General features: G+C 36.6%; 1 protein-coding gene across 3 annotated transcripts in view; it reads left to right on the top strand.

Moving 5' to 3' along the window:
• The window catches only part of RNF128 (ring finger protein 128), a 101,976-nt gene that overhangs the window by 80,698 nt on the left and 5,528 nt on the right, over positions 1-15,750 (top strand). For 2 of the 3 annotated variants that reach the window (XM_047716640.1, XM_047716639.1), the window contains exons 3-6: positions 3,812-3,883; positions 6,983-7,065; positions 7,946-8,042; positions 9,104-9,272. In XM_047716640.1, coding sequence (XP_047572596.1) covers positions 3,812-3,883; positions 6,983-7,065; positions 7,946-8,042; positions 9,104-9,272 — 421 coding nt within the window. Of the gene's footprint in view, positions 1-3,811; positions 3,884-6,982; positions 7,066-7,945; positions 8,043-9,103; positions 9,295-15,750 lie in introns of all 3 variants that reach the window. The other variant, XM_047716641.1, reaches the window with a different exon arrangement.

The following is a 15,750-nucleotide window of genomic DNA, read 5'->3' as shown; positions in this document are numbered from 1 at the left end:
AACCAGCTCTTAGTTTTATTGATCTTTTCTGTATTGTCTTTTTAGTCTCTGTTTCACTTATTTCCACTGTGATCTTTATTATTTCCTTTAAGGTGTAAAGTTACTTGTTTGAGATTTTTCTTGTTTCTTGAGGTAGGCCTATATTACTATGAATTTCCCTCTTAGAGCTGCTTTTATTACATCACATAGGTTTTTGGTATATTGTATTTCTGTTTTCATTTGTCTCTAGGTATTTTTTTTCTTTTTTTCTTTTTTTTTTTTTTTTGGTGACTCATTGGTTGTTCAGTAGCATGTTTCATTTCTACATTTTTAGGTCTTTTTTCCACTTTTCTTTAATTGATTTCTAGTTTTCTGCCATCATGGTTGGAAAAGATAGATGATGTGATTTCAATCTTTTTGAATTTGAGACTTATTTTGTGCCATAACATGTGACCTATCCTGGAGACTATTTCATGTGCACTTGAAAAGAATGTGTGTTCTGCTGTGTGAATGGAATGTTATATATATTATCTCCCATCTGATCTGATGTGTTGTTTAAGGCTGATGTCTTCTTATTGATTTTCGGTCCAGATGATCTATCCAAAGATGTAAATGGGGTGTTAAAGTTCCCTACCATTATTGTATTGCTGCCAATTTCTCCCTGTAGGCCTGTTAATATTTGCTTTATATATACTGGTGCTTCTATGATAGTTGCATGTATATTTGTAAATGTTATATCTTCTAGCTGGATTGACTCCTTTATTATGTAATGCCCTTCTTTATTACAATCCTTATTACAATCCTTTATTACAATCTCGTTTTCAAATCTGTTTGATCTGGTACGAGTATAGCTAGACCATCTTTCTTTTTTTTCCCATTTGCATGGAATATCTTTATCCCTTCACTTTTAGATGCTGTATCTTTACTTCTGAAGTGAGTCTCTTGTAGACAGCATAAAGTTGGGTCTGTTTTTTTTAATCCATTCACCCATTCTGTGCCTTTTGATTGAAGAATCTAGTCCACTTACATTTAAAGTGATTATTGGTAGGTATGTACTTACTGCCATTTTGTTACTTATTTTCTGGCACTTTTGGAAGAAACTACCAAAGAAACTACTTCCTTCCTTCCTCTCTTTCTCTTCCCTTGTGGTTTATTGGCTTTCTCTAGTGTTACATTTAGATTTATTTCTTATTTTGTGTATTTACTAAAGTTTTTTCCTTGTGGTTATCATCATGTTTATATGTAACATAGTATGTATATAATGATTGGTTTTAAGTTGATAGGAACTTAAAATTGAACACATTCCAAAACTTTTTAGTCCCCTCCCCACATTTCATATCTTTGATGTCACATTTTGAATTTTTTGGTTTTTTGCAATCCTTAAATAATTACTGTAGTCATAGTTAAATTTACTACTAATAGCTATTGATCTTATATTTGCTTTATAAATGATCAATCTACTATTTTTACTATATATTTACCTTTTCCAGTGAAATTTTTACTTTTGTAAATTTTCTTGTTATTTGATTAGTGCTACTTCTTTTTAGCTTAAAGAAGTCCCTTTAACATTTCTTGTAAGGCTGAACTAATGGTCATGAACTTGTTCAATTTTTTCTTATCTGAAAATATCTTAATCTTCCCTTTAATTCCGAATGATGACATTGCTGGGTAGAGAATTCTTGTTGGACTTTTTTTTTTTAACTTCCAGCATTTAAATATGTCATACTACTCCCTTCTCACCTGAAAGATTCTTGTGAAAAATCTGCTGGTAGACTTATGGGGTTTCCTCTATAGGTAACAGGTTATTTTTCTCTTGCTGCTTTTAAAATTCTCTCTGTCTTTTAACTTTTACCATTTTAATTATAGTGTTTCTTGGTGTGGATGTCTTTGGGTTCTTCTTGTTGAAATTCTCTGGAGTTTCTAGACCTTGTTCTTTCATTTAGAACATATTCCTCTCATTTTGCCTGATGCTCTGTGTTTATTTCTGTGAATTAAGAAAATCAGCTATCTCCAGCCTTGAAGGAGTGGCCTTGTGTAAGAGATATCCCATAGAGCTTAGAAGTGCTCTGCCCCTGGCCAGCTGCACCAGGCCCTCAAGGGAAGACCCCTGTGTGAACACTGCAAGGAGTGGCCTTGTGTAAGAGATATCCCATAGAGCTCAGAAGTGCTCTGCGCCTGGCCATCTGCACCAGGCCCTCAAGGGATGACCCCTGTGTGAACACTGCATTACTGCCTGCTTTGGTGGGGCCACAGCTCTGGCATGGGGATGGGTCGGGCCCTCAGTGGGGTATACTTTCTAGCACCAACAGGCTAGAGGAAGAGTTCCAAATTGTCACTGCCAGTACCAGTGTCAGCAAGTTAGGATGAGTTATCAAAAAATGGCACTTGCCAGTGTCTCCATGCCCCAGTAGAATCCCAACAAGCTTCTGGCTTTCTGGTGGACACTTCAAACTGGTGTTTTTACATTGGGTCTGGCGGTGATTGAATCTGTGCATGAGCCTTTTGAGAGGGTATTCTCTGTTCCCTATATTTCTGGAACTAATCCCAGTTAGTTTTCAAAGCCAGGCATTTTGGGGGCTTATCTCATGTATGCAAGATGTAGGGGCTGAGGTGCCTAATGTGAAGCACAGACCCATTGCTTCTTAGGGAAAAGCTCCATATTTGTGAGATCCCTCTCAATTGTGGATCACTGTATCTGGGGTGGGTTTGTTTTGTTTTGTTTGTCTGGTTTTGGTGAGAACATGTCTCTGCCTCTCTCACCCATATTGATGCTATTCTTTTATCCTTTGTTATGGAGGTTCTGTTTATCAAGTTTTCAGCTCTTTTTCAGAGGAAATTATTCCATATATTGTACAAGTAATTTGTCGTGTCTGTGGGAGGAAGTGAATTCAGGATCTTCCTACATCACCATCTTGAATCCCCCAAATTCACTTCTGCCCTAGTTATGCATATTTTAGTCCTTATTCTCAAAATGAGCCCTGGACTTGCTTTTTCGTAACTGGAATGGTGTACATATATGTTCAGTGAAACAAGAAAGGCTTATTACTTTCAGAATCCACCCTCCTTATAATAAGGCAGTAGTGGTTATAAACAACAGTTTTCCCCCTAATGCGAAATAGCACTGTATGGATTGGTATTATCCTCATCTTATAGGTGAGTAAAGAAGTTCAACAATTTAATTACCTGTTCAGGATTATTCACTTAGTAAATGACAAACAGAAATTTAAATCTAGGTCCATTTAAATCCAAATCCTGTCTACTTTCTACCAAACAAGACACGATTCAAAAAGGAAATGGGAAAAGATGCATTTTAAGATACTCAAAGGCTGAAAAGGAAAATTGCTTTGAAATTCATAGCATCTGAATCCATTTGGAATGGATTTGTCATTGTAGCTCAAAGGTGCTATTTAAAAATGTAGGGAAACATAAGCGAAAAGTTTTAGTAATTTGAAAATTCTGCCTGATAGCACATAAATGGGACAGTTATTATGGTTAGTTACATTATACCTTTAAAAATTCACGTATAGGGCGCCTGGGTGGCTCAGTGGGTTAAGCCGCTGCCTTCGGCTCAGGTCATGATCCCAGGGTCCTGGGATCGAGTCCCGCATCCGGGCTCGCTGCTCAGCAGGGAGCCTGCTTCCCTTCCTCTCTCTCTGCCTGCCTCTCTGCCTACTTGTGATCTCTCTCTGTCAAATAAATAAATAAAATCTTTAAAAAAAATTCACTTATACATTTACTTGTACCAGATAGATATTTATTAATCCTCTCTACCTTTTTCATCCTATTCCTTTTAAAAATAGTTTTTTTCTAATACGTGCTGTTTCTATTACAGAGACAATTAAAGGCGGATGCTAAAAAAGCTATTGGAAGGCTTCAACTACGTACACTGAAACAAGGAGACAAGGTACATATTCGACTTAAATGCTATTTGTTTTCAAGCAATGCTACCAAGTTATTGTTAAAACTAAATGTTCTTTCAAAGTATGCTTTTCATGGAATTTATAAATCTTACTGACTTTTTAAAATCTTTTTGATGCTGGAGGTAGGTAGCCTGAATAATAGCCGTTGGCCCCCATAGATATCTAGGTTTTAATCCCTGGAACCTGTAAATATTACCTTATATGGCAGAAACCGGACTTTGCAGATGAAATTAAGTTAAGGATCTTGAGATGGGGAGATTATCCTGGATTTTCCAGGTGGGTTCTAAATGTAATCACATTTGATTGTTGTTATAAGAAGGAGGAAAGGGAGAATTGACTCCATTGCAATAGAATATTTGGCAATGGAAGTAAGAGGTTATAGTGATTCAAGAAAGGGGCCATGAGCCAAGGAATACAGACAGCCTTTAGAAGCTAGGAAAGACAAGGAAATGGATTCTCCCATGAAGCTTCCAGAAGGAATATAGCACTGCCAACACACTGACTCTTAGACTTCTGATTTCCAGAACAACAACAAAAAAATACACTTGTGTTATTTTAAGCCACAAAGTTATGGTCGTTTTTTACCACAAAAACAGGAAACTAAACAATGCCAGCTAACAGTTGCACTTTACTTGAACATCCATTTTTAGATTACAGCAGTTAAGAACTACCTTTGGTGTGTAAACCAGGTATCAGAAAACAGCTATAGAATGTATTGAATTAAAAATTACCATTTATAATAGCACCTGAACCATTCTGTACTTAGGTATAAATCTTGCAAAATATGAACACAATCTGTGTGCTGAAAACTGGAAAACACCAATGAAAGAAATCAAAGAAGACCCAAATAAATGGAGAGATATGCCATGTTCATGGGTCAGAAGACTCACTGTTGTCAATATGTCAGATCCCCCAACTAGCCCATCAATTCAATGCAGTTCCAATTAAAATCTTAGCGGGATCTTTTTTATTTATTGACAGGTTGATGCTAAGTTTATATGGAAAAACAAAAGAACTAGAGTAACCAAAACAATTTTTTTAATGAAGAACAAATTTGGATGACTCATATTGCCTAATTTGCAGCATTATTTTAAAGATACAGTAGTCAATATAGTGTAGTATTGGAGAAGGGATAGACCTTTAGATGAATGGAACAGAAGAGAGTCTAGGTACAGACCCACACATATACGGTCAATTGATTTTTAACAAAGGTACACAGGCAATTAAGTGGAAAAAGTATAGTCAATTATTGGCTATCCATGTGCGATGATCGGCTATCCTTACGCCAAAAACATGAACCTCAATTCATACTTCATACCGTCTGTAAAATTTAGGTCAGAATATGTCACAGACCTAAATATAAAACCTAGAACTATGAAATTCTTAGAAGAAAGCTGTGGATAGAAATATCTTCGGGAGGTTGGGGGCACCAGGTGGTGGCTATTGTAGAGGGCACGGATTGCATGGAGCACTGGGTGTGGTGCAAAAATAATGAATACTGTTATGCTGAAAAAATAAAAAATTAAAAAAAAAATCTTCAAGACGTGGGTTAGGCACAGATTACTTAGATATGACAGCAAAAACAAGCCCATTGAAGAAAGCAACAGAAATCTGACTTTGTCAAAATTAAGAACTTTTATTTTTTTAACATGGTTAAGAGAATGAAAAGACAAGCCACAGACTGGGTGAAAATATTTGCAAATCACATACCTGACAAGGGACTATATCTAGACTATATAAAGAACTCTCAAACTCAGTAGTAAGAAGACAAACAGCATAGGGAAAAGGGGGTGAAACAGGCATTTACCGAAGAAAATAGATGGATAGCAAATACGCACATAAAAAAGATGCTCAATATCATTGGTCATTAGGGAAGTACAAATTAAAACCACAGTGAGATGCCACAGCACATTCATCAAAATGGCTTAAACCAGTACAACTGACAATACCCAAGAGCTGGCCAGATGTGGAACAACTGGAACTGTTATGCATTTTGCTGGTGAGAATGCAATGTATAGCCAGTTTCGAAAACAATTTGGCAGTTCTTTATGAAGCCAAAAATAACACTTTCCAAAGAACCCAGAAATCTCAACTACTAGTATTTAACCTAGAAGGAAAAAAAAATATGTTCACATAAAAACCTGTACATAATTGTTCATGGAAGCTTTACTCATAATCACCAAAAATGGAAAGAACCCAAATGTTCTTCTAATGGTGAGTGGATGAATGAACTGTAGCACATCCACATCATAGAATACCATTTAGCAATACAAAAGGGTGTGTGGAGACCCTCATGATACGCTTAATATCTGAGATGAGTATTAAATGTATTGTGTTAAGTGAAAGAAGCCAAACTCATAAGGCAATATAATACACGATTCCATTTATATGACATTTGAGAAAAGCAAAAACTATATAGGATCTGAAAATAGCTTAGTGGTTGCCAGAGGATGGGAATGGGAGTAGAGGTTAACTACAAAGGAGTATAGAGGAATTCGTTGGGGTCACAGAACTATCCTATATCTTAATTGCAGTGAGGATTGAATAACTGCATATTTGTTCACACCTGTAAAACTGCATATTAAAAACGGTGAATTTCACCACATGTGAATTATGCCTTAATTTTTTCTTAAATGGGAAAACATGGCTATAGAACTTATACAAATGGCATTTTAAATAAATGCTACCTATTCCTCTTTGTATTGTCCCTCTTTTGGTTGACTTTATTCTCTTACCTTTTTAAGTCTAAATGATCTTCAAATTTCAGTTGTAAAGAGTGTTATCAATTGTGGTCACAGTGTTTTCCATTAGAGCCTCAGACCTTATTCATATTATTTCTGAAAGTTTGTACACTTCGACCACCTACTTCCTATTTCCCCCATCCTCCAGCTTCTGGCAACCAGTTTTCTACTCTTTGTTTCCAGAAGTTTGAACTTTTTTTAGATTACAGTTAAGTTTAAGTAATTCTACATTGCTTATTGAAAGAATCTATGCAATTTAAGTGCATATATATCCTGATCTTGCTTTGTAGTTTAATGTATCTTTTCTTATCCATCAGAGTAACAATAACTATTTGCTCATAGGAAATTGGCCCTGATGGAGATAGTTGTGCTGTGTGTATTGAACTATATAAACCAAATGATTTGGTGCGCATCTTAACCTGCAAGTAAGTTTGATTTTCTTTTATATCATCAATAAGAATATCTAGTTTATTGAAATGATTGGAATGAAGGAAACTACTTTGAATGTTTCCAAATTGATGTAAAGAAAGTATTCATTTTCACTTAAATAAAAGTGAATGCTTTATATATTAACATCATTGAAATTGGTATAAGGCTAATTATATAGCGTTCCCATAATCTGGTACAATTTGGAAACTATTTCCATATAAAACTAAGAACCTAGCTAGCACCGTAATTTACACACACACACACACACACACACACACACACACATAACTGTATTATTTAATTTAAAATCATTTTAACAATCCTAATGAGGGAAAAAAGTAAAATCAACTTAGGGAGCACCTATTTAGAAGTCTTCATTCTTTAATTTGCTTATCCTTCTCCTGGAAGTTGTTAACACTCTTGGTTTTAGCTATTAAATAGTGGTATTCTTAGAACTTATCACATGACCTAAAGTATCAGCATTATCTTGTACTCTGTACTATATTGTACTATATGAGAATGTGCTATTTTTGGAGTTGGGGGATGACAAGATAATAAAGATCTGAAATACTGAACAAAGTCTTAGGTTGGGTAACAGCCATTTTTGAAATAGTAAGTATTGAAAATAGGTTTTTTTTTTTTTTAAGCTAACGTAATGAAGCTTTTATATTTTAAAAGTACCGTGTCATGTAACTTCCAGATTTTGTTTCTATGGCTCCTTTGTAGTGTTTATGCTGTAATGGTGTGTTTAAAAGAAAAAAAGACATCTATTAAAATACGAAACAAAAATATAGGGTAACCTGTTAGTATATTAAGCCAAGTGTTGTTGCTATTTCACAAATGATAACCAAATTATGTGTTTTTTTCTTTCATTAGCCATATTTTCCATAAGACATGTGTTGACCCATGGCTGTTAGAACACAGGACTTGCCCCATGTGCAAATGTGACATACTCAAAGCTCTGGGAATTGAGGTAAACATTGCTGAACTATTTATATGAAGGAACTTAAGTTATTTATGTACCTGGGCCTTCAGGAGAGTAACATCCTTAGTTCTTAGCACGTAATATGCTAGTCTTGTGATTTATATCAAAAATTGGACCTATTTACATCATAATGACAGTAAGGTGCCATGTTGGACTACCTCCATTTTCCTTCTTCTTTCCTCTTATTATTTGGTCAGAATTTTAAGTGATGACCATAGAAACTACCAACTGGTTTGTGGTAGATCTTGCATTTTTGGTCTTACTATTGCACAGCAACCAAACTTGTAGTTAGATGAGCATCTGTATTTTGAAAAAGTATAATAAATATTAAATTATAATTGTATTTCATAAATGAAATAAAACTTGCCTATTTTACAATACACCAACAACAGAAAGTCAAGCTCAATAAAATCTTCCTGATTTCAGGAGATACAGAGGGGATACTGATTCCCAAATCCCTTAGGGGACAGCATGAGATGTTGTTGTTAAATAAATGTTTTATTTATGAATAATTTTAGATTTAAAGAAAAGTTGCAAATACAGAGAATTCCCTCATACCCCTCACCCAGTTTTTACTATTGTTAATATTTTGCATTACTGTGATATGTTTGTCAAAAGTAAGAAACTGACATTTGGTCATTACTATTAACTAAACTTCAGACTTCATTTGAATTTTGCCGGAAACTGCCTTTTGAAAACTGCTGGAGGTGAACTTGATTCAGGGTAGAGGTTTTTTTGTATTTTTGGTTTGTGTTTAGTGCCTATCCTATAGCAGGCATTGTATTGTGAAGCACTGGGATCACCCAGATGAACGTCAGATGTGAAAGCAATCTGCCTATAATATTTTCCACCCCATTTTTGACCCAGTTACTCCAACTGCTCTGGCTGGGACCAGCAAGCGATTTGTGTGATCGTCAAAAGGGATTATAAGTTTAAAAGGTTAAGAAGCATTGCCGTAATAAGTTACCTATGAAGAAACTTTGTAATGACATGTCAGGGGGAAACATGTACTCTGAGAGTCTTTTAATTTGTTCCGATGCTTTCCAAAGGTGGATGTTGAAGATGGATCGGTGTCTTTACAAGTCCCCGTTTCCAGTGAAACATCGAATAGTGCATCTCCTCATGAAGAGGATAATCGCAGTGAGACTGCATCGTCTGGCTATGCTTCTGTTCAGGGAGCAGATGAACCGCCTTTAGAAGAACATGTGCAGTCCGCAAGTAAGCACCATGCTGAGGGGCAGTGAGTGCCCCACAAATGATCCATTGTGAAGCATATGCCTGGCAGAGTACTCCTGCTTTTTGTTTCTTCCTTTCATTCTTTAAATGAAAGTAAAAAACATTCCAGGTTTTTTCTAGTGACAATGATGCAGTGCAGGACACATCCCTACCTTAACTTAATATGCACATATTCAAGTGCATGTGAAATAGATGAAATGTATCAGGAGTGGGCATTATTCACAGACTAAAAAGATTTTTTTATAGGATAGCTTCTCTCTGATGCATTTAGTATTGGTTATTAACTTACAGAGACTGAGAAGGAACTTTAAACTTTAGAAGCCATTGTTTATTGTAGAACAATCAGAAACTAAGATAAATGAGTCCTGAAATGATAAAAAAGAATTCAGTTTACAAAAGCTTGATTTATACACAACTTCTTAGGAACCCATTTTTGCACAGATCAGAAACTGCGTAAGAATATGTGCTGCCACCTGTTGATTATTTACCGTGAGGTGAACAAACTGTGGAAACTAAAATTGAACATATTATTTTCAAACTTCATGTGAATCAGTGTTGTAACTTAGTAATGTTGTACCAGTGGAGAAATTTCAAGGAATTTTATTACTTATTTTCCTTATGAAGAGAAAACCCTCATATAGAAATTAGTTTCCTTTTCTTCAACTCCCACATTTTTCATGGTTTTTGTTGATTTGATGGTTTTCTCAATACTCATCTTGAAGTAACCTAATCCTAGCATAGATGTGGAAGAAAACTAAATGCTAAGATGACTGGTGAGAGTTTCAGCTTTCTATTAATATAACCCTTTATCCTCAGTAGACTTAGCAATACAATACACATCATTGCTGAAGATGTCATGGGGAATACTGTCATGCAAATGTATACTTCGTATTTCTTGTAATCTAATCTTCATACATTTCCTGGAGTACAAAGTACTCATGAGAATCTTAATAATCTGTGGATTATTCTACCTACAATAGAGAATCATTGTTTGTTTGCCCAGGTGATTTTTTTGTTTCCATAACTGTATGGTAATAGAATTCAGTGATGATAAAGGAGAGCGTACAGGATAATTCAGTTTATGGCTAGGTTTGTTTTTTTTTAAAGTTCCAATCTACTTTTTTTATGTGTTCTTCTTATGAGTTAGGGTGGTATACAGAACAGTTTTTGCAGAGAATTTGACAAGCAAATGAAATGATAATCCACAGTCCTCCCCCTATATTCTTTATCTGGATGAATAACATCCACATTTCTCCCCCATATTCTTTATCTGGATGTAGTAACACCCGTTCAGGTCCCTCAAACCAGAAACTAGGGAGATCTTAGTTTTTTCCCTCTCTTTCTTATTGATTCAGTATCCCTTTTCTTTAATCCATCCCCTAATTCCCAACTTTAGTTCCACAGTCATAGTTTGAGCCACTGATTTCTCTCTGCTCATTCCTTCCACTCTTCTTCCCCCTCCCAAGAAACTGTGGAAGACTGTTTCTTGGGGGGGGGGGTCTAATTCCTGTTCCCCTTTTAAAACTTACCCTCCTTTGAAAAGCCTCTCTGACTCGTGCAGCCCTACTGTTGGCTTCCATAGACCTTCTATCATTGCATTTATTGTACTGAATTGTATTAAAACTTTTAAATGTTCCTTTGGATAAAAACAGTGTCTTATTAGTCACTATTGTATATCCAGCACTGAGAACAGCCCACCACATAGGAATTCTCAAATAAATGTTGAATGAATTACCATATAGAGTAGACTTTAATTCTATCTATGATTATGTATTACTAGTTTGGATATCTTGCTTATTAGCTATTGATTATTGTGGTGATAGTTGTTTTAAATAACTTTGGAAACAGAGTTGATTAGTTAGTGTCTGTTTGTCCCAACATTGCAGTAAGTTCTGTTAGAGCACTGGTTTTAAAACTTAGATGTGCATCAAGTCACCTGGAGGGCTTGTTAAAACAGATGGGCTGTCAGGACCTGATGGATTCCCTGGGGAATTCTACCAAACTTTCAAAGAAGAAATAACACCTATTCTCCTGAAGCTGTTTCAAAATATTGAAGCAGAAGGAAAACTTCCAGACTCTTTCTATGAAGCCAGCATTACCCTGATCCCCAAACCAGGCAAAGACCCTACCAGAAAGGAGAATTTCAGACCAATATCACTGATGAATATGGATGCTAACATTCTAAACAAGATCCTAGCAAACAGGATCCAACAGCACATTAAAAAGATTATCCACCATGACCAGGTGGGATTCATCCCTGGGCTACAAGGATGGTTCAACATTTGCAAATCAATCAATGTGATATAACAAATCAATAAGAGAAGAGAGAAGAACCACATGGTCCTCTCAATTGATGCAGAAAAAGCATTTGACAAAATCCAGCATCCGTTCCTGATTAAAACGCTTCAAAGTATAGGGATAGAGGGAACATTCCTGAACTTCATAAAATCTATCTATGAAAGACCCACAGCAAATATCATCCTCAATGGGAAAAAGCTTGCAGCCTTCCCGTTGAGATCAGGAACACGACAAGGATGCCCACTCTCACCACTCTTGTTCAACATAGTATTAGAAGTCCTAGCAACAGCAATCAGACAACAAAGACAAATAAAAGGTATCCAAATTGGCAATGAAGAAGTCAAACTCTCTCTCTTTGCAGATGACATGATTCTTTATATGGAAAACCCAAAAGACTCCATCCCTAAACTACTAGAACTCATACAGCAATTCAGTAACGTGGTAGGATACAAAGTCAACATACAGAAATCAGTGGCTTTCTTATACACTAACAATGCAAATACAGAAAGGGAAATTAGAGAATTGATTCCATTTACTATGGCACCAAGAACCATAAGATACCTGGGAATAAACCTAACCAAAGAGGTAAAGGAACTGTACTCGAGGAACTACAGAACACTCATGAAAGAAATTGAAGAAGACACAAAAAGATGGAAGACCATTCCATGCTCTTGGATCGGAAGAATAAACATTGTTAAAATGTCTATACTGCCTAAAGCAATCTATACTTTTAATGCCATTCCGATCAAAATTCCACCGGTATTTTTCAAAGAGCTGGAGCAAATAATCCTAAAATTTGTATGGAATCAGAAGAGACCCCAAATCGCTAAGGAAATGTTGAAAAACAAAAATAAAACTGGGGGCATCACGTTACCTGATTTCAAGCTTTACGACAAAGCCGTGGTCACCAAGACAGCATGGTACTGGCATAAAAACAGACACATAGACCAGTGGAACAGAGTAGAGAGCCCAGATATGGACCCTCAACTCTATGGTCAATTAATCTTCGACAAAACAGGAAAAAATATACAGTGGAAAAAAGACAGTCTCTTCAATAAATGGTGCTGGGAAAACTGGACAGCTATATGTAGAAGAATGAAACTCGACCATTCTCTTACACCGTACACAAAGCTAAACTCAAAATGGATAAAAGATCTCAATGTGAGACAGGAATCCATCAGAATCCTAGAGGAGAACATAGGCAGTAACCTCTTCGATATCAGCCACAGCAACTTCTTTCAAGATATGTCTCCAAAGGCAAAGGAAACAAAAGGAAGATGAACTTTTGGGACTTCATCAAGATCAAAAGCTTCTGCACAGCAAAGGAAACAGTCAACAAAACAAAGAGGCAACCCACGGAATGGGAGAAGATATTTGCAAATGACAGTACAGACAAAAGGTTGATATCCAGGATCTATAAAGAACTCCTGAAACTCAACATACACAAAACAGACAATCATATCAAAAAAAGGGCAGAAGATATGAACAGACACTTCTCCAATGAAGACATACAAATAGCTATCAGACCCATGAAATAATGTTCATCATCACTAGCCATCAGGGAGATTCAAATTAAAACCACATTGAGATACCACCGTACACCAGTTAGAATGGCCAAAATGAGCAAGACAGGAAACAACATGTGTTGGAGAGGATGTGGAGAAAGGGGAACCCTCTTACACTGGTGGTGGGAATGCAAGTTGGTGCAGTCACTTTGGAGAACAGTGTGGAGATTCCTCAAATTAAAAATAGAGCTTCCCTGTGACCCTGCAATTGCACTACTGGGTATTTCCCCCAAAGATACAGATGTAGTGAAAAGAAGGGCCATCTGTACCCCAATGTTTATAGCAGCAATGGCCACGGTCGCCAAACTGTGGAAAGAACCAAGATGCCCTTCAACGGACGAATGGATAAGGAAGATGTGGTCCATATACACTATGGAGTATTATGCCTCCATCAGAAAGGATGAATACCCAACTTTTGTAGCAACATGGACAGGACTGGAAGAGGTTATGCTGAGTGAAATAAGTCAAGCAGAGAAAGTCAATTATCATATGGTTTCACTTATTTGTGGAGCATAACAAATAGCATGGAGGGCAAGGGGAGATGGAGAGGAGAAGGGAGTTGAGGGAAATTGGAAGGTGAGGTGAACCATGAGAGACCATGGACTCTGAAAAACAATCTGAGGGTTTTGAAGGGGCAGGGGGTGGGAGGTTGGGGGATCCAGGTGGTGGGTATTGGAGAGGGCATGGATTGCATGGAGCACTGGGTGTGGTGCAAAAATAATGAATACTGTTATGCTGAAAAAATAAAAAATTTTAAAAATAAATAAATAAATAAATAAAATGCTCGATGCATTAAAAAAAAAAAAAAAAAAACAAAACAGATGGGCTGCCACCTCTTTCTGACTCAGGAGGTTCGGAGTAGGGCCTGAGAATTTTTGTTTCTAATAAGTTCCTAGGTGATACTGATGCTGTGGGTCCAGGGACCACACTTTGAGAACCACTAAATTAAGGGCCCTAGTTCTTAACCCTAGCTGCACATTAAAATCACTCAAGAGAAACTTTAAACATTACTGATGCCTGGGCTCTTCCCCAGAATGGTTAAATCAGATCCATGAGGGGTGGGGCCCAAGTTTTTTTTTTTTATATAATTTCAGGCTGATTAAAAATTTCAAAAATAGTATACATAATGCCCATATATCCTTCATTGAACTTCTGCAAATGTTAACATATTATATAATCATATACAATTATTAAAACCAGGAAATTAACTGATAAAATGTTATTTTTTTTTAAGATTTTATTTATTTGTCAGAGAGAGAGGAGAGCGAGCGAGCACAGGCAGACAGAATAGCAGGCAGAGGCAGAGGGAGAAGCAGGCTCCCCGCCAAGCAAGGAGCCCGATGTGGGACTCGATCCCAGGACGCTGGGATCATGACCTGAGCCGAAGGCAGCTGCTTAACCAACTGAGCCACCCAGGCGTCCCTGATAAAATGTTATTAACCAAATGTCAGATCTTCAGATTTCACCAATTGACCCACTAATGTCCTTTTTTCTGTCCCAGGATCCCACATTGCATTTCCCTTTTACTCTTCCATCTCCCCCCCCCCCGATTTATTGAGATATATTTGACTTAAAATTGTGTAGTTTAAGGTGTACAACATGATTTGATACACCTATATTTGCAAAATGATTACCACAGTAAGGTTAGTTAACAAATTCACCACATAATTACAAATTTTTGTGTGTATGTAGTGGAATATTTAAGATCTACTTTCTTAGAAACCTTTTTTTAAAGATTTTATGTACTTGACAGAGAGAGACACAGCGAGAAAGGGAACACAAGCAGGGGGAGCAGCCTGGAGTGGGAGAAGCAGACTTCCTGCTGAGCAGGGAGCACAATGTGGGCTCAGTCCCAGGACCCTAGGAACATGACCTCTGCTGAAGGCAGTTGCTTAGCAACTGAGCCACTCAGGCACCCCCTTAGCAACTTTTAAGTATATCCAAAATTCCACTACTATGTATTTACCCAAAGAAAGTGAAAATAGTAATTCAAAAAGATATATGCACCCTTATGTTTTATTGAAGCATTATTTTCAATAGCCAAGATATGGAAGCAACCAAAGTGTCCATCAGTAGACAAAAGGATAAGGAAGATGTGGTCTATATAATACAATGGAATATTACACAGCTATAAAAAGGGATGAGATCATGCAATTTGCAACAACATGAATGGACCTAGAAGTTATGCTAAGTGAAAGCAGTCAGACTGAAAAAGACAAATACCATATTATTTCACTCATGTGGAATCTAAAAAAAAAGGAATAAATAAACAAAAAGCATAATCAGGTCTATAAATACAGAAAACTAAGTGATGGTTGCCAGAGGGGAGAGAGATGGCTAAAATGGGGAAAGGGGAGGGGGAATTATAGGCTTCCAGTTATGGAATGAGTAAGTCATGGGAGTAAAGGCACAGCAAAAGGACATAGTCAATGATGTTGTAATAACACATTAAAAAGGTAAGTATAGCAAAACGTATAAACTTTAAGAAGTCTATAATACAGTATTGTTAACTATAGTCACCATGCTATACATTAGATCTCCAGAACTTAATGATCTTATAACTGAGAGTTAATGCCCTTTGATCAACATTTCCCCAT

Source organism: Lutra lutra, chromosome X (genome assembly GCF_902655055.1).
Source record: "Lutra lutra chromosome X, mLutLut1.2, whole genome shotgun sequence".
NCBI lineage: Eukaryota > Metazoa > Chordata > Mammalia > Carnivora > Mustelidae > Lutra > Lutra lutra.
Note: the sequence above shows the minus strand (reverse complement) of the source record. Positions and strands in the feature narration are given on the sequence as shown.